This window comes from Mustela nivalis (genome assembly GCF_964662115.1).
Source record: "Mustela nivalis genome assembly, chromosome: 8".
In the NCBI taxonomy this organism is placed as follows: Eukaryota; Metazoa; Chordata; class Mammalia; order Carnivora; family Mustelidae; genus Mustela; species Mustela nivalis.
The window spans coordinates 49,625,397-49,650,094 of record NC_139027.1 but is presented as its reverse complement, the minus strand read 5'-3'; the positions used below and the strand labels follow the sequence as shown (position 1 = coordinate 49,650,094).

General features: G+C 51.5%; 1 protein-coding gene across 2 annotated transcripts in view; it reads left to right on the top strand.

Annotated features, from left to right (window-relative positions):
- Positions 1-24,698, top strand: part of TET3 (tet methylcytosine dioxygenase 3) — a 99,592-nt gene that overhangs the window by 1,904 nt on the left and 72,990 nt on the right. The window contains exons 1-2 of one of the 2 annotated variants that reach the window (XM_082743956.1): positions 12,399-12,528; positions 12,842-12,898. In XM_082743956.1, coding sequence (XP_082600082.1) covers positions 12,505-12,528; positions 12,842-12,898 — 81 coding nt within the window. In that variant the 5' untranslated portion in view covers positions 12,399-12,504. Of the gene's footprint in view, positions 1-12,398; positions 12,529-12,841; positions 12,899-24,698 lie in introns of those variants that run through there. The other variant, XM_082743955.1, reaches the window with a different exon arrangement.

Below are 24,698 nucleotides of genomic sequence, written 5' to 3'. Positions count from 1 at the left end.
TTCACCTTCCCTCCACTTATGTTTCACTCTACTTCTCCTGTGATCAAACCCGAGGAGCTGGGGGGCTGATCTTTCCAAGTTGGATGGTCCTGGAACCAGTGGCACTGTCAAACCATGTCTGAGCTTTTCTTAGGGCAGCACCAGTGCGGCATAGCCGAGTGAAGGGGGCGGGGAATGAGGGTCTTTGTCATACTTGTGCCTAAGCTGCTGGCCTGGGCAGCCCGGTGATCATGGTTCAAATACAGGGATCTGGCTTCGCTGAGGCTTAGAGACCGCTCTGCTGAGAGATCTGAATCTCTGTGGACCTCTCCATGGCCGGCTGCCCCTGTAGGCCCCCAGCGTCTGGGACTGGTGTCCCAGGTGTCCCAGGACAGAAGGTCCGCATACGGGCATGTAACCAGTGCTGGCCCACCACAAAGCTCTCCCAGTTTCTAGAGAAGTAATGGAAAGAGGACAATTGGAGTGAGCTTTTTTAGACTTGTTTTAAGCATAGAACCTTTCAATTTGACGTTCAAAATGTGTTTTCTTTTATAAAATGAGAGTGCTGATGGAAAGTGGGTCTATTTTTTTAAAAAAGTCTTTACTTGGTAAAATACAAGATGGTAACTAGTAGCTTTAGATCTACAACTTTTTTTTTAATGGGTCTGTGAAAGCTGAAAGCGTGAGACCACTGTCCAGACCATGCTGCATTTAATGAGCGTATCTCTGGCATAGTCAAGGAACTGAGAAATACCCCGAGAGGCTCTGCTTGCATGACTGAGCCAAGGAACCAGCCCCGCATTTACCAGCCCCAGGGGGACTGCTGGGACCGTAAGCATTAGACCTGAGCAAGCTTGTAGCAGAGGGAATGTGTCCTGGGATTGGGGAGGTTGGGAAAGGGGAAGACATATTACTGACATCTGGGGGGGGCGGTTGGTTTTGGCTCAGGAATGGACCTTTAGAGTTTGGCCCTGATTCTTCAGGTGGGGCAAGACACAGCATCCAGGAGTCTCTTGAGAACCAGTCCATCTCCTTGCCTCCCTGCTCCCTGGCATTTCTTCTTCTAGGCCCCTTTTTCTTCCATCCCGTCTCCACCTCCCCCTGCCTCCTTTGAGCTGTCTACTAACAGCTTCCTTGTACCATTCTGTAAAGGGGGGACGTTATCTTGGGCTTCCCGTCTTTCTTCTCTTCTCCTCACACTTTTTTGTAGTGTGTGTGTGTGTGTGTGTGTGTGTGTGTGTAGGGGGAGGTCCTGTGGAGCCCCTTCTCTCAGAAAAGAAGTTCATTATTTTAAGACTAGAGATCGCTCCCAGGGATGGGCCCTCCCACCAGAGCCAGGTGACTGCTCTCTGGGACTGAACGTGAGGTCGTCTGCCTTGATGTGGTTCATTCCTGGACTGAGGTCTTTCTTCCTAATGGCAGGAAGGATTTAGGTCCTAGGCTGATGTCTGAGGCTGATAGTCTTCACATTCTTTTTACCTGAGTGGTGACTTGAAGCACAACAAAGATGCCTAATTAGAAAAGTAGGGTTTGGTGGGTGTGGAGACAAAGTAGGTCTCGGACCCCAAAGTAAGCACTATACTGCTTACTGTCTTGAGCACTGGTGTCTCTCTTTCTCTTTTTTTTAAAAGTAGGCTTCATGCTGGGCATGGAGCCCCAACGTAGGGCTTGAACTCATGACTCGGAGTTCAAGACCTGAGTTGAGCTTAAGAGCTGACACTTAACTGACTGAGCCACCCAGGCGCCCTTTGAGCATCGGTTTTTTAGTTGTCGGATGGCGTGACCCTTCTCCGCGGGGTTGTTGTGAGGATTAATGGAGATTAATATATGCATAATGTCTGGCACATAGTAGGTAATCAATAGACGGGGACAAAACATTCCTAGAACATCTAGAGAAGATGGTTGGGAGGGAACTCGAACTCTGAGGGGTGGCCATGGGTGAAAGAAACGGAGACAGTGTGGTGTCTTTATGCATAAGCAATTCTGTATTAGTTAGTCTCTGAGTGGTAATTGTAGAGATATAATACAAATTAAGTGTTTATCTCTAGACATCTTGTAGCTTGCTCACAGAAGAACTCTGGAGCCGGGCTGAAGGAGGGAGGAGTTTGCCAGCCTCTGTGCTGGCGGAGGAGGCTGGACACCCGGGGGCCGGGACCTGCTGTGGTCTTGGGCCTGACTGAGAAGTTGCTCATGGTGAAGGCACTAAACACCTGATAGGAAGGGTCGGAGAATAACTATTAATGGAAAAAAAAATCCAAACCCTCCTTAGAAAAACATGTGTATGAGGTGGGAAGCTCGACTGAGAACATTGTGGGTGAAAACGAAGAGAAATGGGAAGATTATATATATATATATAGTGTGAAAACACTGTGTGGCCCTCAGCCACGTGGCTTCAGTGGCTCTCTCTGCCAGTTTTGAGACAAGATACCTCAGCGTTGGGGACCCCTCCACAGTATCAGAATACCTGTGAATTCTTGCCTTGCCTGTCACTCTGTGTTTCTGAAGACAGAGGCTGGGGGGAGGGGTGTTCTCGGGCTGGCACCAGTTCCCACCAGCAAGGGGAGAATTGACTGGTAAAACAGAGGTGATCAGATCCATTATTGAGAAAGGAACCCCAGCTTAGCGTCTGTGAAGCCGGAGTGAAGGCTGGGCAAGGACAGGCATTGGTCACAGAGTTTAGAAATTTTTTTTACAAATGCAAACAGTTTTTAACCCCATGGCCACAGGCTCTAAAAGGGAACTTAGCAGGAGGGATAGGATTGCCCCCCTCAAAAGGAAATGCTGACAGTACAGCCCCTGAATGGTGCCCCAAGGAGGATGGTGGTGGGACTCAGGGAGAACTGAGCCATCTGGGTGGCTGTGCGGGCTGCTGTTGAGTGAGCGTGGATGGTGGAAGGCCACGCTCCATATGTGGAAAGGGGGTGCGTGTCGCTGAGGGCAGATTCAGGAGTGGTCTGACCCCTTAAGAGGAGTGTCAGGAAGTCCAGTGGCCAGAATGTGCTGAGGCTGGTGGAAAATACCCAAGACAATAAACGTCTTGTGTGTACTCCTCCGGCAAGAACGAGAAGGAAGAGTAGGCTTACAACTTCGGCTGCATAGCTGGGGACAGAGAACAGCTACCAGGGCCCTGCTGTGTGGGGAGGAGTGAGCTTGGGGAAGACTGCACGGGTGTGCTTGTGTGCTTGGGGAGGGAGAGCCTGTCCGCTGCCTCAGCCTGAGTGTGAGCCATTGGCTCCCTACGGAACAGTCACCTGCGCTTGCAGAGTGACAATCTTTATGCAGTCACGGTGGCTGAAAGAGGGCTGAAAGACTGGAGACAGGCAAAAGGTCCCAATTTTGCAGAGATTTGGGAAATTATGAACACATAAGCTTGACTTCTGTTTTGGCCCACTCCAGAGCAGATTGTTCAAAAGGTGGTTTGTGAGACTAGAAAGGCAGGTGGTGAGCTCTGGGGAGTGGGGTTGGTCCCTATGGCTCTTTATAAAGCTGCCCAGCCAAATTAATAGATCTGGTTTTCTGCAAATAAATGATGGCATCTCCTGCAGCTTCTTGGACAGATCAGAAGGCCAGCTTTTTATTTAAAGTCATCCTGAAGAGAGGCCACTTCATAGCTGCCTCGTTCAGTCTCTTTATCAACCGTGTGGCCCAGGGATTCCACTTTGCCATCCCCTGGGCTCCACTCTCAGGGATTCTGATTTAATTGGTCTGTGGTGAACCTAGTCAGGCTGGGGCTCCCCGGGTGCATCTAATGTGTCGTTAGGGTGGAAATTCGCTGATGCAGATGAGAGACCGAGGCAATGGGCGCCCGCCTGGGCTCTTCTAGCGCCGGTTGCTTGCTTGCCCTGAGTCTCGGAGAATCTGAATGCCTCGTGACCAGGTGTCCTCTGTGCCTGTCAGTGGACCAGCAGCACTGGCGTTACCTGGGAGCTTGTTAGAGCTGCAGAATCTTGGGCCCCACCTAGGACATACTGAATCAGAATCTGTGCTTTAACCAGATTCCCAGGTGATTTGTATGTGCATGCGGTGTGAGGAGCCGATCTTCAGTACTTGTGTGATTGGGAAAAGGGGGTGGAGCTTGGAGAAGGGGCCCTAAGTAAGTCTGGATGAACAGGTAGACAACTCTAGTTGCCAAGAATAGTAAGGAAGATGACCCACTTGTTTTTCTTTTCTTTCCTCTCTCTTTCTTTCTTTTTAAGATTTATTTATTTCAGAGAGTGTGCATGTGGGTGCACATACACAGGGTGTGGGAAGGGGCAGGAGAAGGAGAGAGAAGCTTAAGCAGACTCGGAGCTGAGTGTGGGGCTCCACAGACATGGGGCTCGATCTCACGACCTTGAGATCACGACCTGAATGGAAACCAAGAGTCGGATGCTTAACCAAGTGAGCCACCCAGGTAGCCCCAACCCAACCCATTTCTTTGCCCTGCAGATCAGGGAGATAAGGAACCTCTTGAGATTTACTTTAGGTTTATTCTTGTTCTTCTGGAACCCATTACCTTCTAGTCTAGTGAGTTATCAATAAAACCCCTTAAGAACTTGTGGAACTTATGTGTGTGTGTTTTGAGAATAGTCAGGAGAGGGCTCTCGGAAGATGTCTGCTGGTAAGCAGCCTGACAGGATCTTGGAGCCCATGAGAGTAGTAGATGGTGGTGGTTGTGAAAGAGGGGTGTGTTTATAGAACCTTGGATCTTATGGGAGGGTTTGGAGATTTATGGAGGAGAAGACATGTGTACCATCTTCCTAAGATGCCTGTTGGTATTGGTGTGAGATGTTGGTGGGGAGTAGGAGTGTCAGCTCTGGGCGTGGGGTGGAGTGGTGAGGGCTGTGGTGCAGGTATTAAGTTGAATGATAGAACAAGGGGTTAAGTGGGGGTAGTCTGGAGCAATGGGCCCCAGCCAGAGCTGATGGAATCTAATCAGTGAATCCAGAATCTTGTACTTGAAAAACTAAAAGAAACTAAAACTAAAAGAAACTAAAAGAAAAACTAATACACAGGTAAGGAACCCTGGTTTCCTAGCAAGTAGGAAGAGCTGAAACTCCAAAAGCATTGTTGACAGCCTCTCTTGAGATCTGTCAGAATGGTCACATGTAGGATAACTGAAGGAAATAGGGCTGTTCAGCTTGGCAGTGAAGAATGCCAAGGTGAGTCTTATGTGAAAGAGGGAATTTCTATGTGTAGAGGAGTATGCAGAACTTTTAGTAGTGGATGGAAATTATAAGCAGGGAGATTGAACCTGTGTTAGAAAAAAGAATTGTCTAGGGGTGCCTGGCTGGCTTAGTCAGTGAACATGTGACTCTTGATCTCAGGGTCATGAGTTCAAGCACCACTTTGGATATAAAGCTTACTTTAAAAAAAAGAAGAGAAAAATAAATGTCTAACATTTACAGCTGTTCCAAAAATGAAGAGCCAGCCCTGAGAGGGAGTGCCTCTCCTGTGCCTGCACATGTCTGGGGAGAGGCTGGGTGCTGAATGGGAGGGATGTCATGAGGACATCCTCTGTCAGGTGGGGGCTTCCATGCTTGGTGTCTCCTGTTGAGACTGTGAAGTATAATATCAGGTCTGTTTTCATATTACTTAGACAATTACTTTGCAGAAGAAACATTGCTCTTAGTAAAAGTTTTTGGTCAAGTTATAGACAGTCTTAAACCTAGACCTAATCTCAGACCTGTGTTGGAATAAAGTCTGCAAACTTTCTGAAAATGTCTCCCAAATGATGTGTGAAGGTACTGGGGAGCAGGCCCATGGTTTTCAGCAGATTCTCAGTAATACTCATGGACTCCCCAGATTTAAGAAATGCACTCTTTCTGAGCTGTCTAGTATGGTAGCCATTAGCCCTGTGTGGCCATTTAAATTTAAATTACTTAAAATGGAATAAAACCAAATTCAGTAACTCAGCTGTACTAGCGACCCCTCAGTTGCTCAGTATGCACATGTGGCTATGTGCCCAGGATAGCACAGATAGCGAATGTTTCCATTACTCTGAAAAGTTCTGTTGAATACAGAGTTTCCCTGTGTGATCTCTGGACCCTCACTGAAACCTGTAACTGGGTTGGGGACATAGTTGTTTGTGCTGGCGGCTCTCAGAAGAATATACTGGATTGGGATCCCTGTCCTCACCCCACCTCCAAGGTAAGCGGGGAGGGGTTTGGAAGGGGCTGGTGCTTTCCTAGGCTAAAACAAACACACCCTGAAGCTCATCATCACTTCTCCTAGAAGGCATGGGTTGTGTTTTAAGGGGGGAAGAACAATAGGAATGAGGCGTGGCTCCCCACCCAAAGGCTGTCTCTGAAGCTCCCAAGCTTTGGGAAGTGGCCTTTCCCACCCCCAGTCTTGACCACCCGGAGCTGTGCCTGTGTTTACATCTAGCCCTGTTGTCTCCTTTTTGCCTTGGACCTCCGACTGATTGAAAGACCACATCAGGGGTCTCAGGAGTTGTCACTAATTCCCCCTCCCCCTCCCCATCACTTCTTCACAGCTCCTTTGTGGATCCAAGGTAGGACGCTCAAGAAGAGAGGTGTTGGAAAGGAAGGGCACCCCATCATCTCCCTTGAGTGCTCTTTCGGCCTGGCCAGCAGCCGTGGGAGGGTGGTGGTGGTGTTGAGGGCTGTGGTGGGTCTCTACCTGAGTGTGGCCCGTGCAGGGCAGAGGCTGCTGCCGTGCTCGCCATGGACACACCCCATGGGGCCTCATCTCCCATCATTTGCCTAAGAAATCCCATTGCCCAAGTTTTTAATTAGTTTTTGAAAGAGAAGAGAAAGCTGGCACCTGACTTTTGGGGTGACTGGCTGGCCTGCAGGTGACCTTGGGCCTGGGGCTTGCTGGCTTGCATCAGGTTGTACAAGTTCTTCCTCCACTGCCGGCTCTGACCCGTGTACGTGCCAAGTCCAGTGACCACCCCCTCCCCCTAGCTGGGGAGGCTGCAAACAGAGACGCTGCTGGGAGAGCAGCAGTTCCGGACCTTCCAAACGGAAGGGGGGCTGCATTGAGTGAAGTCCTTTGGGGGCATTTACCAGAGGGCATGTGCCCCCTCCGCCCCCCACCCCTCCTCCACAGGGCTGGAGGAAGCCTCAGGAAGGAGTGTGGGGATGTTGGGTCAGTAACAAATACCCAGACACTGGGCTAGATCGAGTCTGTTCTAGCCATTTAGGCTGGAAGAACACGGACTGGCTCATTCGGGTCTCCTCTTTTCCTCCCTTCACGGATTGCTCTGCTCTTTAAAGGTATGCGTTCATGCCCCAGTATGGTGTGGGGCGTCAGAAGCCCTGGTGCTGGGACAAGGAGGAGCGGTACCTCCCCGGAATGTTCCTCGGGTCCCGGGATGGGCAGCGGGACTGGCTGCGGGACTGGCAGTGTCCCCTGTGCTGGGGGAGGGCCGTCACTCCCTCTGGCACTGGCTTCAGTTTCCCAAGCAGGAAGGCATCTGCTTTGACTCGCAGACTGCGAGTTGCCTTCCCAGCCTTATTCAGCGCAAGTCTCGCCTGGGACTGTCCAGGCGCTGGAGCCTCAGCTGCGGGAAGGAGGAGGCAGCGCTTGCTCTGTCCTTAATGAGCTCACAGTCTGGGGAGGGAGACAAGCGTGGAAACAAATAATTACAGGACAGGCTGCCAGGGCTGTGAGGGAGGAGGGATGCCTGGAGGGCAGAGACCAGCCTTACTCACCTTTGGGCCCATGGGGAAGGGAGGAGATATGTTCCGAGAGTCTCAGTATAGCCATAGGTGTAGGGTGAGAGGGCTTCCAGGAGGAAGGGGACATCTTGCCTGAGTCTGAGATGTGTGGAGATGCTTCTTGAATGCTCACGACTGGTGTGGAAGGACTGGACTGACTGCAAGGGACCCCTGAGGGTATTCCCAGGTCCTCCAGGTGGTAGGTAAGAGGCTTTGTGTGAATTCCTCTTGGAAGTCTTTCACGGGTGGGCTCTGTCCCTGGGTTTCTAAACTACTCAGCATTCCTGTCCCACCTCTCTACAACTTCTTAAGGTCTCTTGTTGTTTGCTTGGATCCTGGAACATTTGGTGGCCCAAAGCTGTTGAATTTGGGGTGGGGAAATAGACTCTAAGACTTTCTCCCAAGCTTCGAGGAGGCGTGCGGGGTCTGGGCAGAGCTATAGCCTCTGTCTGTTAGCCTGGGGGGCCCAGGTGTGTTCTGTTTGTGAGTAGGGAAGTCTGCGGGCAGGCGGGCGGGTGGAGTTTTTGGCTGGCTCTGACTGTGTTCCCTTGGACGCTGCTGGGTACTTGGGTTCAGTCTGTCTCTGCTGCGTCTCTAGTCTCCAGGAGAAGCACCTTTTCTCCTCCTCCTCCTCCTCCTTGTGATTGCTGTTGACACAGACTTCCGCTGCCAAAGCTAATTGTGAGCCCTGATCAGTGAATGAAGGCAAAGGCAGTTCCCATGACAACCGCAAAGAGTTTCAAATATAGGGGATGATGTGTGTGATGGGCTGCAATTACTTGGGTGGAAATTGATGCATGGACACCGGGGACTTCAAACATAGGCTCTGAAGGTGGAGGGGGTATTGGGTTTCTTTGGCAGGATCCTTTGTGTGGTAGAGAGGGAAGGAAAGGAGGGTACAACTTCCCCCACAGTTGATTTCAGGTGCCTTCCGGGTGTGGTGTTGGGCAAAACCCCTCAGGGGCTTTGGAAAGGCATGACTCCAGCCATTCCGGTGGGGGGGAAGCAGGACCCCCAGACTGACAAATAGTAGTACCAAGTGTCAAATGAGAAACATTACAAGTGCTGTCGGCTGGCAGAGGACTGGGGTAACCCTAGAAGGCTTCCTGGAGGAAGTAGGTCTTGAACTGAGCTTTAAAGTAAAGCCTGTGGGGAGTGACCTCATTCAGGACACAGCTATGCCAGAGAAGAGAACTTTGTCTATTCTTTGCCAGCACTAAAAGGGGTAGGTTGATAGGAAAATCCTAGAACTACCCAGAGCAGCCCCCACTGTATCAGTGCAAGTGAGGGGATGACAAGAGCCCTGCTCAGTCATTTTCTAGTTGTGTGACCTTAGGCAAGGTGCTTAGTCTCCCTGTCAGTGGATTTCTCTATCGGTAGAATGGGTGTGAATAATTCCTGTTTCACTGGTTGATTTTGAGGATTAAATAAAATTGCTATACCATGCTCCAAGTATGGGGCCCTGCGTGGGGTTGACGTTTGGTTGATGTTCCTGCATGTGCTCCTGAATCTGTGTCTGCATGTGTCCCCATCCCCTAGTCTTGGTGTAACTGTGTGGTTTCTGGCCTGGGGGTACCCGTGTCACTGCGGTTCTCAGTGTTGGGGTCATTTGTGGGTTCTGAGAGTGAGCAAATCCATCTGCCTCTCCTCAGTGGGGATGGCTGTGGCCCTATTCCTCTTGTTGGGAGTATAGTGGGACTGCGGTCATGGCAGCCCCCAGGGGGCCCAAGGACATCTGGGTCAGTCACTGAGAAGTCCAAAATGCAGAAAGAGGGGCCAGTAGAGATAGGAGAGGGTTGGCCGTGGGGTGTGAAGAGTGTCTCTGCTAGGAGCGTGGGCCCCTGACTCCAGGTGCCTCAGGAAAGGGCAGAGGGCCCGTGTGGGACAGAGGTGGAGGCAGGTAGACTACCACAGGCTCTTCTTGGGTATCTTCAGGCTGCTGGGGGTGGGGAGCCAGGACTGGTGGGTGGGGTAGGACTGAGCTGGCACTGGGAGCCAGGACCGGTGGGTGGGGTAGGACTGAGCTGGCACTGGAGTGGTGGGTCAGACAGTCAGGGTGACTCCTGCAGGCTGGGGAGGAAGACTGGTGCGGGCTGAATGAGGCTGAGGCTCAGCTCTAGCTCAGTCCGAGCAGGTCTGCCCTCCCAGGAGAGCAGGTGTCCCTCTGATCCTTGGGGACCTCAAAGAGAAGGTCAACCAGGAGAGCGGACTCCACATTTCAGTGCCCAACCCCCTGCCTCTCCACCCTCCCTGCCTAGAAACTTAGCACATTCCAGCTCTGTGCAGAGCCTAGTAAAGTGGGGAAGACAGGGCCCCCGCCCACGTGGGGAAGACGCCGTGTAAATAAATAACTGTGCTTGGTTGTGAGTGGTGCTCTAGGAGAGGCTGTGAGCTGCGCTGTGAGGCCCCAGAGGAGTGGGGGATGCTCGCGGGGGCTAGAAGAGCTGGGAAGGCCGCTCAGGGAGGGAACAGGCAGAGGAAGCCCAGCACTAGGCAGGGGAGGGGAAAGGGGAGAGGAACCGAGTCAAGGAGCAGCTTCATGAAGTCTCTGAGGCATGAAAAACGTTACTATTCTCAGACCCATAGCTGGAAGGGAAGTGGTTAGGTTCAAATGACCCTGTCCCTTTTTGCATTTCCCTGGGGTTGGCAGAGAAGGGGGCAGTTAGAGAACTGGAACGAGAAAGGCCTAGATTGGGATTCTAGCTCCCTTCTCACCAGCTGTGTGTTGCTAGGCAAGTGACTTACCATCTCTCAGTCCACTTCCCCATTAGAGGCTGTGTGTGGAGTAAGTCAGATGCCCAATCGGATGCTCCTATGGCGTCACTGGCTCGGGGCCTGGGACAGAGCAGGGGCTCGAGAACCTGTGGCAGCCACAACAGCTATTAATTTTCACTGTCCAGGCAGTGTTAGTCACTCTGATGGGGCAGCAGAAGGTGTGTGGGGTGGGGGTGGGGGGCCAGGGGTGGTGGGGACCAGGATAAAGAGGACACTTCTCTTGGCCAGGTCAAAGTAAGAGCTTTGGGGGTGCAGAAGCCATTTCCTATCTTGAGCCATGGTTTGGGACATTGCTCCTTGCCTTGCCTTGTTACCTACACTGGAGAGGAGCCAGCTGGGCTGCCCTTTGTCCCCAGGGGTGAGGCAGGTGTGGGCCCTGGTGCTTCTTGGAATCTCCTCACCAGAGCCCGAGACGGCTTGTCCCATTCAGAGTATCAGCGCAGGACACCCCGGAGGGGGCAGCAATCGGGCAGGTAGCAGAGCTCCTCTGAAACAGAGGCTCCCACGAGTCCTAACCAGTTCTACCAGCTGCCTCTCCCCTGGGGCTCGGCGTCTTCATCTGTGAGATGAGAAGTGGCCCACGGTGAGCTCCCCTCGAAATTCAGAGTGCTGGTGGCTCGCTCTGCTCAGTCATGCGGTGGGCACCATGCTACCTTTCTCTGTAGAATCCTCCGGACTGCGCAGGGCTTCGCTGGTATTTGTAGTTCCATTCTACAGAGGAGCCAAGTGAGGCTGAGAGGTAAAGTCACACGCGGTGCTGTGGCTGGATAGTGATGGAGCTGGGGACTGGACCAGACACGTGAGTGCCAGATTCTGTGGCTGGCCCTTTCCCGCAGAGGTAGAGATTTTGGGGTGTTCAGCTCCGGGGAGGGTTAGGGTACAGCAGGATGTGCCCGGGATGCCCAGGAAATGAAATGAAATGAAATCCCCATCCTGTTCTTTCTCCTCCTGCTGTTCTTTTAGTCTCCTGGGTGTTACAGTGTTCAAAAACAAAAACTCAGAGTCTAGGAAGTGAAGCCCAGACCTCTTGTGGTCCTGATCACCTCCTCTCCTCAGCCTTTTCCCAGGGCTGGGAACCCCTGAGGTCTGGGGGCTGCCTAGGACCTGGAGGGCCACCCTCTGTGGCCTTTCTGAGAGAAGAGGAAAGAAACATCCTAGTGGTGGTGGTGCTGTAGGCTGTCTGGCTGGGGTGGGGTATGTTTAGGCATGAGGGATGAGTGATCCAGGGTAAGGTGTGGGTGTTTGTGTGTATGGGGAGGGCAGGGCTGACTTGGTGAGGCTTTGAGCCACAGGCAGTGTGGGCTTCAAGCAGTCTCTTTTCTGAGGTGGGCGCTAGAGGGAGGGAGGAGCAGGACTGTGTAATGGTTCAGAGTCTCGCTTTAGAGCCAGATGGGTCTGGCTCGGAGTCCCAACTCTGCCCTGTTCTAGCTGTTGTCACCTTGGGTAAGTTCCTTTGCTTGTCTTGCCTTGTTTCCTCATCTGCAAAAATGCGGTAAAGGTTCACACTGCCAAGACTTTTTTCTGTTTCTTTTTTTTTTGGAAGATGAGGGGGGCTGTCACCCCTCCTGCTCTTATCCCAGCACCCGGCACCGGCACTGTCCTGGCTGCTGCTAGGATGAGGTATTATGCTGATGTCCTCGGGTTAGAGTGCTGCTGCGAGGGGGTGGGGGGCGGGGAATCCCACCAGTCCACCCCAGCTCCGCTGGGCGCGGTCTGTCCTCTCTGACCCCGGAGATGCAGAGGACGTCCTGGGTATTACCTTCAGGGTCCCCTGCTTGGGAGGAAGCGAGATGCCCCGGGATCCCCCGCCTGCCGGGGAGCGGCGGCGGCCGACCTGGGCAGCAGCCAGCGCAGCTCCGCGGCACCCTTGGCTGCGCCCCCGCCTCCCGGCTGGGCAGGTCCAGCCCCCGGCGGCCCTGCCCCCGCCCTGCGGGCCACGGGGATTGGCTGGCGAGCGCGCCGCCCCCTCCACACCAGCCTCGCCGGGGCGGCGGGGAGGGGAGCCAAGCCGGCAGCTGGCCGCCGCCTCCTCTGCAGTGCCTCCCTCCGTGTGCTCCGGCGGGGATAATGGGAGGCCCGCCGGCCGATGCACCAGAGGAGGCCGGCCGAGGTAGAGCGGGCAGGGCGGGGAGAGAAGAGGCCAGACAGGACGCGGGAGGAGGGGCAGTGCCCTCCTGGATCTCGGGAGGGTGGAAAAAGGAGAAATGAAAACAAAAACACAGGAAGGCGAAGGAGCCCATCCACCAAGAGTCTGGGCGGCAGCTGGAGGCAGGAAGATGGTCCCTGCTCTCCGTTCTTTCCGAGGCCCCCTCCCTCCCATTCTCGTCCTTGCTCTGCAGCGGTGCTGGGGGTGTGCAGCAGAAGGACTTCGCTGCTTTCCTGGTGTCTGCCGGGCTCATCAGTCTCTCTGGCTTCTTTTGCAGGTGGAAATAAAGGCTGGTGAAGGAGCCGGGCCGTGGGGACAAGGGGCTGCTGTCAAGGTACCTTGTGCGCGCGCGCATGTGTGTGTGTGTGTGCGCGTGTGTGGTGGGGGTGAAGTGTTTGACTGGATTGGATAAAAATAAAGGGTCTCCTCTGGTGATCCCTTAATCTCCCACTGTGTGTGTAGCAGCAGCCGAGGGGGAGGGGTGGCGGGGGTGTGGGCGACCAATGAATTCTCAGGCCTGTGTGGGTTTTGTTTGGATTCTTTTTGCTTTCTCAGCTGGATGGTTTGGGTTCAGTTGGGATTGGGTTTGTTGAACTGTGTGTGTGTTGTGTGTGTGTGTGTGTGTGTGTGTATGTGTGTGTGTGTGTGTGTGTTTAAGACATGCAACCCACTCCCCACTCTTGCCTCTGGAAATCTCTAGAGAATGTCCCTGGTGCTGTTGGTTTGCGTCCAACCTGCAGAAATCCCGGGGCGCCGGGGTGGGGGGGAAGTGTAAGGGGGGAGGGGGGGTTGTGCTCCTGAGTCTGAAGCTGATAGGGTGTCATTAGTCATGCTGCTGTCACCATGGAGATGGCTGGAGAGGAGAGGAGGTGGTGGGGGTGAGGATATTTTGGGTAGGGTGGGGGCTGATGCAACATCATGACTGGGAATCCGGCGGGCGGCTGTTGTTACTCTGTGCGGCTGGGTGTCTGGGGGACTGGGAAGGGAATGTTACCAGGTGCGTGGGCAGCAGAGAAGGGGGCACTGTGATCGTCTGAGGGCTGAGACTGGGGTATTTGGGGCAGGGCAGGGCAGAATCTGTCGGGGTATCGGCCATTGCTGGGGAATACAGATGTTCCTCTCGCGTCGGCAAGGACCGGGATCGGTAGGTTTCCTTGAGCTTTGCCCCTCTTTTCAGGGCTGGGGACCCACCGAGTGTTTGGGATTACTCAGCAGTATCCTCTGCTGGCCCCGGGTGGAGAAAACAGAGCGGGAGGCAGCTTCGTGTGCCCGCCTCTCAAGTTGCTGGACAGAGGGGCTGGGGAAGGAGTGTGAGGACTGTCGGGCAGGGGCAGAATGCGGGGAGGGAGCCCGCCCCTGCGCCTGCCTCAGCCCTTCTTTCCTCTTTGGCCCACGGAGCCTGTGGGAATCAGGTTGCTTGGGTAGCAGGTGGGCAAGCTGCTTGAGTCCCCAGACGCTCTTAGACTTTGGTCCCTGGAAATCCTCCTCCCGCTTCCTGGGAAAGCTGTGGGAAGCTCTGTGGAGGTGCTGGAAGTGGCACCCTGCCGCCTCACTGCCTGGGTGGGGACGCCGCTAGGGAGGGGCTCTGCTTCCCCACGTGGGATGGGGGCTCCAGGGCGAGGCGGCTGCTGGGTGGATTGGGAGCCAGGGTGGTTCCCTGGCCTCCTCCCAAGGAACTTGAGGCAAGGAAGTGATTGGGGGGTAGGGCATGGATTTTGCTCCTGAAGCCGTATTCTGGGGGAAGAAGAAGAATGGGTGGGGGGGTGGGCTTAGCTCCTGTGGGGAGCTGGGCATGCCTCCGTGGGGCTGGGAGTGGTGGGTGGCCCCCAAGGCAAGCAGGGGGTGGTTGATACTTGGCCGTGCTGTGGGTGCAGAGGAGAGATCTGTGAGCTCACTCGTTCACTTCTCCAGAGCAGAACCCCCCGGTTCCACCTCCACTTCCTTCCCTGGCCTCCCACTGCTAACTGGGGGAGCTGTAATCACTGTGCGTGCTGTTGAGGGCTGTGGGCGCTGAGATCATGTGGTGCACCTGTTCTGCCCCCCACCCTGGGGAAAGCAGGACAAGGGGATGAGGACAGATGGGCTCAGGGAGGAGGCAGCTCCCTCCCTCCTCTGTGTCTCCGGCCTTGTCAGCCAGAGCTTCCCTCTGTGCTGGAGGAAGGACTGCTGGCAGGTTTGTTTACTCCCCAATGCACCCCCCTCCTGCCTAGCCATGGTTTCTCTTCTGTTCTTTCCAAGTATGTTCTCCATTTCTCCCTGTCTGCATTCTGCTGGCCCCGCAGTGCTTCTGGAAGCTCTCAGCTTCATACCTCAACCTTTGGTAGTGTGGGCATGTGGCAGAGCCTCCTTGAAAAAGCAGAGGAAGCCTTCCAAACACATCTTCCTCCTTCCCCCTTCTCCGCGTTGAGCCCAAGCTGGCTGTGTTTTTGAAGTTCTGAGACTGTGTCTGTGCTTGTTTTTATTGTTGAGTTGTCTGTCTGAGAATCTTAGCCTCCTCTTGGCCCGGCTTGGGCATTGCCAACAAGCACCAGGATACAACCCCCCCACCCCCCACCCCCGTTCCTGGTGCTACCTTTCCCTCACATGGAGTTCCTTTAGGTGGCCAGTCAGGTGCTGTGTCCCACATACCCGATCAGGCAGTGTGACCAGATCCTCTTCCCTCAGCAGGTCTTGATGTAGGAAGATGTGTTTGGTGCGTGAGCTCATTCTGAGATCAGGCCAAGACTGGGACACGGGACAAGGGGGCATCACTTGTCATAATGTGTGTTCCCACAGGATGGGTGCAAGATGGATAAAGCTCATGGGTGAGTGATGTGCAGCAAGCAGGAGGGATCGGCTCGCTGCCGTGTGCGGAGTCTAGCCAGAGTTTCAGGCATATCCATGAGGTAGGGTTTGCGTAATGCCTAGCAGGGGCGCAGAGCTGAGCTTGCCAAACGCAGTTAGTTTGTCGTTGTACTGGCTGGTGTATTATGTGTCTACCCATGATATCCCGAGGAACATGCCATAGCACACACTGTTGCCACCGCCTCCTTCTTGGCAGCCTGGACAGGAGTGAGTGCCCAGTGCCGAGAGCTCCAGGCCACCCCTGCTTTCGGGCTCCCACGCTGCTCCCACGCTCAGCCCCATGGGAATCCTTGACTGGCTGAGGATGTCTGGAAACTATTTTGGGACCGTGCCCGGGATCTCTGCCTCCTGTCTCTCCTCTGGACCACTGCAGAAATGCCCCCTTTGTCAAGGATCTGTGGTCCACACACCGTGGGTGACTCCTAGTTCTTTCTTGCCTGCTCTTCCTACTCTCCAGCCCCTTTGTGGGGTCTGGCAGGAACTTTTTCTCTGAGGTGAGTTTTCAGGCAGCAGTGAACTTGGGGAGATAGGGGCTCAGGTGAGCAGGTCAGGCTAGAGCAGGAAGGGAACCAAACACAGAGTTGCCTTTGGGAATGCCCCCATGCCTGATAAGGATTGCATTTAGAGTCCCAGAGCTCAGCCCCACCTTCTTAGAGACCCCAGCCACATTTGAACCATTGAGAGGACACTGCAGGATAGATGCGTTAGTTAGCAGCAGGGAGAGCCTTCCTGCCTGCCACAGTGAGGGTCCCCAGGAGCTGCCCACAGGGATCGTGGTGAGGGCTCCGGTGTCCCACTTGCTGGGTTTGCTGAGGGGGTTCTGGGCTCTGGGCTCCCTCCAGATGCTAGAAATGGGCTTTGTGGTCCTGCCAAGTCCCTTCCCATACCCTTGAGGCTGTAGCAAGGGGTTTGGCTCCTTGGGAGTGGGGGCAGGGAGCATGAGGAGAGGCTTTGGTTTGGCTCAGCTTCCAAGTCTCCCAGCTCTCTTTCCCACCCTGACCTCTTGGGCTTTTGGCCTCATTTCCTCTCACACTCGTGCATCTGGCAGTCAGCTGAGGACTCCCCCTTGTTCCCAGCATGTGTGCAGCTTCTGAGAAGGAGGTGGCTTCCTTAGGGGTTAGTTTAGGAAATAGGGGACAGGAATGTCTCAGACGGTGAAAATCTGTTGAGTATTGTGCTATCTGGGACTGGGATCCTACTCGTTTTATCTCCCTTTCCGCCCCCTCCCCTTTATCTTTCAACATTTATGAGCATTTACCGTGTTCCAGGTACAGTAGCAGATCCTGAAAAATAAGTCATTATTTGCTCTTCACAGTACCACTGGACCCAAGAGACATTGACAATATTACCAAAAATCCTAACTCGGAGTGAGAAAACCAGCACTGGCAAGTTTTGTTTTTTATGCAGTGAAGGCGTTTGATCTTTCGGTTTAGGGCTGTGAACTTGCACGTGCCCCCCCCCCCCAAACCCTTGGCCCCCAGCTGTGCCTAGCTCCTAGCTCTTTATGTTTGCTTTCATCACTGGCTCAGTGGACCTCCAGGGACTTTGCAGGAAGAATCCATATGCCAGCCTTGTTTTGAGTAAGTCAGTGTTTCTGGAAGCTGGTGCTTGCAGATTAGGGTAATGGGGTCAGGAATGAAAGAGGTGGGAAGACAGCTTAGTTTCGAAAGGAAAGCACTGGTCATAGATGTGCTGTGTCTGAGATTCAGGTAAAGCGGGACAGAAATACTGTGTCTGGGCGTTCCACCTTGAATCCCGAATTGCTTTCCACTCAGTGGGAGTGTGTGGGTCCTGCAGCCCTTCCTGCCAGGGGGGTTCCCATGGAGACCACCAGCTGAAAGGAGGAAGCTGGGAAGGGCAATTGTCTGTTCTCCTCTCTGTTCCCCGCTCTTCTCCTATGTGGTAGGCGTGGGGACGCTTCCTGTTACTGGACTTCAGTCATCTTTGTGAAATGAAGGGGTTACCCAAAGTTAGTTTTTCTCCAACTAAAGGTGGCAAAGTGACATTTTTTTTCTTCATTACCAAGATGTTGCAGATGGAAACATAGCCCAGCTTTGTTTGTGCCAAGGAGTTTGCGCATTGTGGTGGACATGGCTCCCCTTGGGAGTTCAGCACCATCCAGACCGGTCTGGGAGCTCCTCTGGGTGAGGTGTGTCCGCGAGCACGCTCTGGCTTGTCACGGCAGGTGCACATAGCTGCGATGGTTTTACAAGTCGTGGGGGACTGGTGAGCCACAGCTTGTGGGCCAGGTCTTGGACTGCATTACTTTTGAACTTTGCTCCTGGGAGAGCAGAGGGATCTCTGTTTTGACCCCCTCTCCCCCGCCCTTTTCTGGACAGGACCTCTTCTCTCTTCTGTACTGTCCTTCTGGAGGACACGTGGAAGAGTAGAGATCTTACTATCACAGAGATTCTTTCCCAGTACCTCCAAAGATTTACCCGCCTCTCGGCTTCTGTCGATAAGGATGCCTCCTGTTTGCCCTTACTTTTCTGCGAGTCTCAGATTCTGACGGAGAGTGGGAGAACCTGAAGGGGCAGGTGTGTGTGTGTGTGTGTGTGTGTGTGTGTGTGTGTGTGTGTGTGTGTTTACTGTGTGCTTTAGAAGATGGGAACAGTTACGGAGAGGCCAGGTCTCGTATAGATGCCGGAGTGGACCTGGACCCTGTAGGACACTAAAGCCCCATGGCGTCATTCAGGGCACCTTGACTTTTAAGCTTTTCCGCTTTGGTGGCTCTCGTTCCTTTAGAGGTATAGCTCTTTTCGTCTTGGGGCTGATCACAAACTCTGCGCTGGTTTCTGTAAGGACAGACGTCCTAATATTTTTGATTGCTAAAGTTTGGACATTTTCTTCCTCCTTTATCCCACTTTCCCCTCTACACACTCTGCAAAGCTTGTTGTTTTTTTCTGCTGAGGATCTTTGGTGTTTTCATTTAGGATGCTAAAGACTAGGCAAAAAAAAGAAAAATAGCCATTTTCTACTACCCCAGCTCCCTTATCCTAGAGGAGAGTGGAGTAGGGACTAAGGCACAGATGACATTGTCCTGCCACAGAAATATTCCTTAAGAGGCAGACATCCCAAGGACAGTAAGATTAGGGTCTGAGCAAATCCTGGTTACTTCTGTGGCCTGGAACTCTTGTGCCCTTGGTGCTTAAGTAATTGGATTTCTCAACCCCGCCTCCAAGCATTTTTCACATGTAATCCTAACCTCATGGGCTTTGCAAGGGAAACAAAGACATTGAAAGGGTTTGCAACTTGTCCCTGACAGTGAGCTCCTAAACTCCCTGCCCTATTGACTGAGTTTTCCTGCTCTGCCCCTTCTGCAGCACGCACCCACGTCCCCTCCCCCTCACCCCCCCCCCCGCCCCCCAGTCTGCTCTCTTAGCCTGTGGGCCTTGGTTCCCAGCTCTGCTACACAGATGGAGTTTACTGAAGGAGCGATTTCTGCCCGTCTGTCGTCCTATACCTTAGGAAGTTTCCATCCCTGATTCCTGCTGGCTCCTCTGCATAAGTGAAGGAACTAGGGAAACCAGTAACTCCAGCAGAGGCAGAAACAGACCCTGGAAGGGGTCTGGGCTGACAATCCTGTCTGCATCCCCAGACAGATTCTCTCTCCACCACCTTCTCCCTTGAGAGTGGGCCAAGGCCCAAGCCTCCTGGGCCAAGTCATTTCTCTACTGACTTGAACAAGTTCACGCTGGGTGCAGGGAGTACCGTCTGACCCCAGGCTCTGCTGGACCCAGGGTGGAGGGCTGCCTTCCCAAGTGGGACCATTGTTGCCCTCCACCCTGAGCTGTGCAGAGGGCACACAGAAATGGATTTGCTGTGGGTTGGGGCAGGCTGTGCCCCAGAGATGCCCATTCTGTTTTTCCTGGTGCAACACCTCCCTGTCTCTTCTCCTGCTGTGTTCTCCATCCTAGAACACTGTTCATGGCTTCAGTCCATCCCCACTCTCACCCCTTGTGCTTTGAGCCCAGCCCTAAGTTCTGGGCTGAGCAGAGGGGGCCTTTGAGGGGACTGCTTTGTGGGCTATAAGCCAGGGACAACTCCTGTCAGTCATCTAGGTGCTTATAAGATGCTGTGGGGCTGCTGGGCCATGACAGCTACTGTTTGGGTCAGACCTGTGGCTTCCTCTCTCACACATTTAGTCAGAGTGGTTGCAAGATGAGGGTGGTATGGGGGTCCCAGAGATGAGTTTTGGAGACTCTGGGCAGGTGGTCTGTGTGACATCCCTTCTACACTGGCCCTGCTCCTTGTCCCTGAACCAGGTCCTGTGTGATGGTTGAGCTATACACTGACCTCTGCCCCGTGGCCTTTCTTCTCGCTGTTATTTTTCCTCGGTTTCCTGTTTTCCAGCTGTGGGTTCCCGGTGGTGTCATTTGGACCCTGGGTAGTAGTTAGGGCTTAGCTCTGGGGTTGTGTGGTTGGAGTGGTACATGTCTTGGGGCTGGACTGGCAAGTGGTCCAGAGCATTCTGAACACCTGGCTGGAAGCCAGAGCCCAGGGCTCTGTGTCCAGCCCTTGGGAAGCTCCCCCCAACCCAGCCTTCCAGAGGATGCCTCCTTTATGCGGGGGCATGGTACCCCCCTGTCTCTGCCTGAGGTCTGGGGGTCGTGAGACGTGGAGGAGGGCCTGAGAGGGTGCCAGGGCACTTGGGCCCTAAATGCTAGCTCCCACCCCCACAGCCTCTGCCTGGACGAGCAGGGAGCATGCTTAAGCTTGCTCAGGAGAGCGCCTGGGGGCTAGTCCCTCCGGTTCAGCTAGTTCAGTTCAGCTAGTTCAGTGGTTCTCGGTGCCACTGCATCCTGGAATCATCTGGGGAGCTTGTAAAAAAGAAAATATCAGTGCCGGGGCCCCAGGCCCTGAGAAGCTGATGTAATTAGTCTGGAGTAGAGCCTGGGTGCCAGCATTTCTCAGGACTCCTCAGGGGTTTCAGACGTGTGCTCAGGGGCGGAGAGCCACTGGCCTTCATCTGGTTTGGCTTTCCTGTGTCTCCCTGACTGCCCCAGAATTTTTTTCTTGTCCATTGATAATTTTAGTAGTAATCAATAAAGAGTCTGGAAAAATGAAGACAGTAAGACATATCAGGCAAAATACTGGATTGAATGTTCTGTTCCATGAAACTTGCCCATGAGTTCATATTTATCAAAACCAGAATTTAAGAGGGAAGCCCTGTGGCAGAGGACAGAAACTGAGTTCTTCTCTGATTAAAGAAAAAAAACACTTTATTGAGGTACAGCATACACACAAAAGGGTACATACTGTGTGCAGCTGGGTGAGTTTTCACAAAGCAAACACACCTGCATAACAAGCCCCTGGCTCAAGAAATGAGTGCTCTCACCCCATTCCCATCATCCAGGCTTTCTGTGTCATTTGCACAAAGTCAGGTCAGGCGCCGCGGTTGTACGGCACTGTGTGCTGGCTGCGGGCCCGGAGGGCTTCGTCTCGTCCTCTGCCGGGAGCTGGGCTTCGCTCCGCGCCTGCGGCGTGGGTGTGCCTGAAACTGGTGGGTTTCACCACGACAGGAGCCCCAGCGGCCCGCAAGCCCCTCCCCTCAGTAACCAGGCCGCCCCCCCCCCCCCCACCTGTCGTTCCTCCGCCACCTTCTCTGGGAGCCTTGCCCAGGCCTCTATCTTGGCTGAATCCAGAACTGTTACCTTTTTTTTTTTTTTTTTTTTTGCTTTTCAGTCTCTTTTTATATTTTACAGATAATACACGTTTGTTGGAAAAAATGAGAAAATAAAAATAGAGGGGAGGAATTTGCCCGTAATTTCACAACCTGATTAGCCACTGTTCACTAGTATTCCCCAGACTTGACTCTGTGCACTTGAATAACGTGGATTTGAACTGTGTGGGTCCACTGACACATGGACTTTTGGGTTTTTTTTTTTTTTTTTTCAGTAAATATACTATGGTACTGTCCATGTGTTTTCCTTATAATTTTTTTTTAAAGATTTTATTTATTTATTTGACAGAAATCACAAGTAGGCAGAGAAGCAGGCAGAGAGAGAGAGGAAGGGACACAGGCTCCCCACCGAGCAGAGAGCCCGATTCGGGATCATGACCTGAGCCGAAGGCAGAGGCTTTAACCCACTGAGCCACCCAGGTGCCCCTCCTTAGGATTTTCTTAACATTTCCTCAGCGTTCTTGTAAGAATACAATAGATCATACATAAAACGTCAAATATATGGTCATCAGCTGTTTATGTTATGGTAGGGCTTCCTGCCCTCAGTAGGCTCTCTGCAGTTCACTTTTTGGGGAGTCAGAAGCTATATGCAGATTTTCAGCTGCATGGGGGTCAATGCCCCTAACTTCAAGTTGTTCCAGAGTGAACTCCTCATTTTCTGTTGTTTATAAAAATGGAGTCATGCTTTGTTACAGCCTGCTTTATCCTGCATATTACTAGCTGTAGTGTTGCTTACTGATCACTCCCCATGTGTGTGGTGTGTGGAGCCAAGTTTTCATGGTTCTTGTGACAACTTGGAGGCAGGTGGTAGTAGCCCCACCTTTCGGATAAGAAAACAGATTCAGGGGCACCTGGGTGGCTCAGTGGGTTAAAGCCTCTGCCTTCGGCTCAGGTCATGATCCCGGGGTCCTGGGATAGAGCCCTGCATCAGGCTCTCTTACAGGTGGGGAGCCTACTTCCTTCTCTCTCTCAGCCTGCCTCTCTGCCTTCTTGTGATCCTCTCTGTCAAATAAATAAATAAAATTTTTAAAAACAAAAACAAAAACAGATTCAGGCCAGTAGTGTGAGCAAGGGCTGCTGTTTCTCCAGGAGGTGGAGCTGACTTCAGAGCCAATCCCCTTGTCTGTAGACTACCACCTCTCTCCTAGGACTATCCTTCCATGTTAAATTCATTTGACAAATATTTAGTGAGCAGAGGCCATTGTTCTTCTTAGTGATTCCCGCCCCCCCCCTTCACTCTAATATGAATGTCGCTAGTGTTTTACCCAAAGCATGGTATTGCTGATTGTTTGAGGTCTTTATGTCATGTTAGGGAATTTGCCTCTTGCTCCATTTTATTAAGGAGTTTTTCCCTATTAACAGTGGATGCCTCATTTTGTCACATCTGTTTAACGTGGTTTGAAGGTGAAATATTTCTCCTCTGTTAATAGGATGAATTGTGTTAATGCGTTTCTTTTTATTCTTTTTTTAGAATTAACATTTAAAAGTAAAAGAATACCTCATATCAAAGAAAGACGAACTGTTTTAGCAGAAATCATGCAGAAAGTAGTAAACATGAAACTACTGAAACCACTGTGATGTCTTGCGTTGTTAATTTTTAAAAATAAATATGCTTTTTAAAAAAAATTTATAATTTATTCTTTTACTTTTTTAGTTTTTATTAACATATAATGTATTATTAGCCCCAAGGGTATAGGTCTGTGAATCGTCAGGCTTACATACTTCCCAGCACTCACCATAGCACATAGCCTCCTCCGTTAATGCATCTCTTAGTGTTGCACTATCTTTATATTCCTTGATATTCCATATTTGGTATTGGGGTATTATTTTTTTTTTAGCATGCTGTTTGATTTATCAGCATGGGAGTTTTGCATTTATTTCTGATTGACCTATAATTGACCTATAATTTCTGTGGCTATTGTTACAAAACATTTACTTTGTGTTTTCTCTGAAAGTGATCTCTTTTCAAATTTAATAGAATCATGGGTATATAGTTATTGCCCTTCAGTTCCCTCAGTAGCTGTGATTTCTTTTCACTTTGTTAATTTCCAACATCCTACATTAATTTCTTTTTTTATGTAACTTAAAAGCACATGGATTTGTCAGTTGTGCTTTCTGTTTTGTTTCCTTCCTTTCTTTCTCTCCTTCTTTCTTTCAGTAGGCTCCATGCCCATCGTGGGGCCTGAACTCACAACCCTGAGATCAAAAGTCACATGCTCTATACTGACTGAGCCAGGCAGGCACCCCAGCTTTCTGTCTTCTAAACCATGAATTTCTGCTTCAGTCTTTATTGTCTTCTTTTCCTCAGGTTTATTTGGTATGTGCTTTTTCTAGATTCTCCGTTGGATCTGTAATATGCTCTATTTTTTTTTCTACTTTTTTTTTTTTTTTTTTGTCACAGACACATTTAAAAATATGACTTTTTCTTTAAGTTCTACTGTGGCCTCTTTTACAGGTTTTGCTATTTCATGTCTGCTAGTGCTCTTGGAGATGCTGATGGCATAGCCAATGTGAGAAGACCAAGTCCTGATGCATCCTGGCTCACTTTGCTCCCAAAAAAGGGAGAATCACTGGCTGTGGATCAATGGCAAGGCCAGAGAATGAGGTTGATTACTTTTAGGGGCTTTGTCTCCAAACCGCCGGGCAGGGACCTAGTAACAGCTTAGAAGCTTAGCAGCTTAGCAGCCAGAACTGTGGGAGAAAAAAATTTTTTTTAACCTATACAAAATCAGTTTGAAACTGATTGAAACTGAAAATTGCTCTTTCTCTCCATCTTGGTGATATCTCTATTGTCAATTTATACATATCTTGCAGACTTTATTTTTTATTTATTTATTTATTTTTAAATATTTTATTTATTTGACAGAGAGAGATCACAAGTAGGCAGAGAGGCAGGCAGAGAGAGAGGAGGAAGCAGGCACCCTGCCGAGCAGAGAGCCCAATGTGGGACTCGATCCCAGGACCCTGAAAATAATGACCTGAGCCGAAGGCAGCGGCTTAACCCACTGAGCCACCCAGGTGCCCCTCTTGCAGACTTTAAAATGAGTAGGTGAACTCACTACTTTTCCTGCAGTAATGTGTTTATACCATCCTTTATATTTTGGTGTTCTTTTATTTGCTCGTTAATACGTTGAGGGTATCTTTGCATGTCAGCGCATCTATCTTAATCTTATAAAGGCTGTAGAGTCTTGCATTTTATTTTATTTTTTTTGTCTTGCATCTTATAGAGTTATTGTAATTAAACTGATTCCCATTGATGGACTTGTACAGTTCCAGTTTTTTGTAATTACAAATATGGTAATTGACACATATATACATACATTTTTTGGCTATTTGTTCAAGATTTATTTTTGCGTATGATTAGATAGGGATTGAATTTTTCCCGAATAGAAAGCCAGTCTGTTTATTGATTATTTATAGTTTCCCAAATGGTTTATAATTCTACCTTAAGCATTTTATAAATACATATTCGTGGGCATTCTAGAGCCTCTCTTCAGTTCCATTGAATTATTTGTCTGATTCTATGTCGGTATTTTATTTTATTTTTTAATATTTTATTTATTTGAGAGAGAGCATGTGCTCGAGCACGAGCTGTGGGGAGGGACAG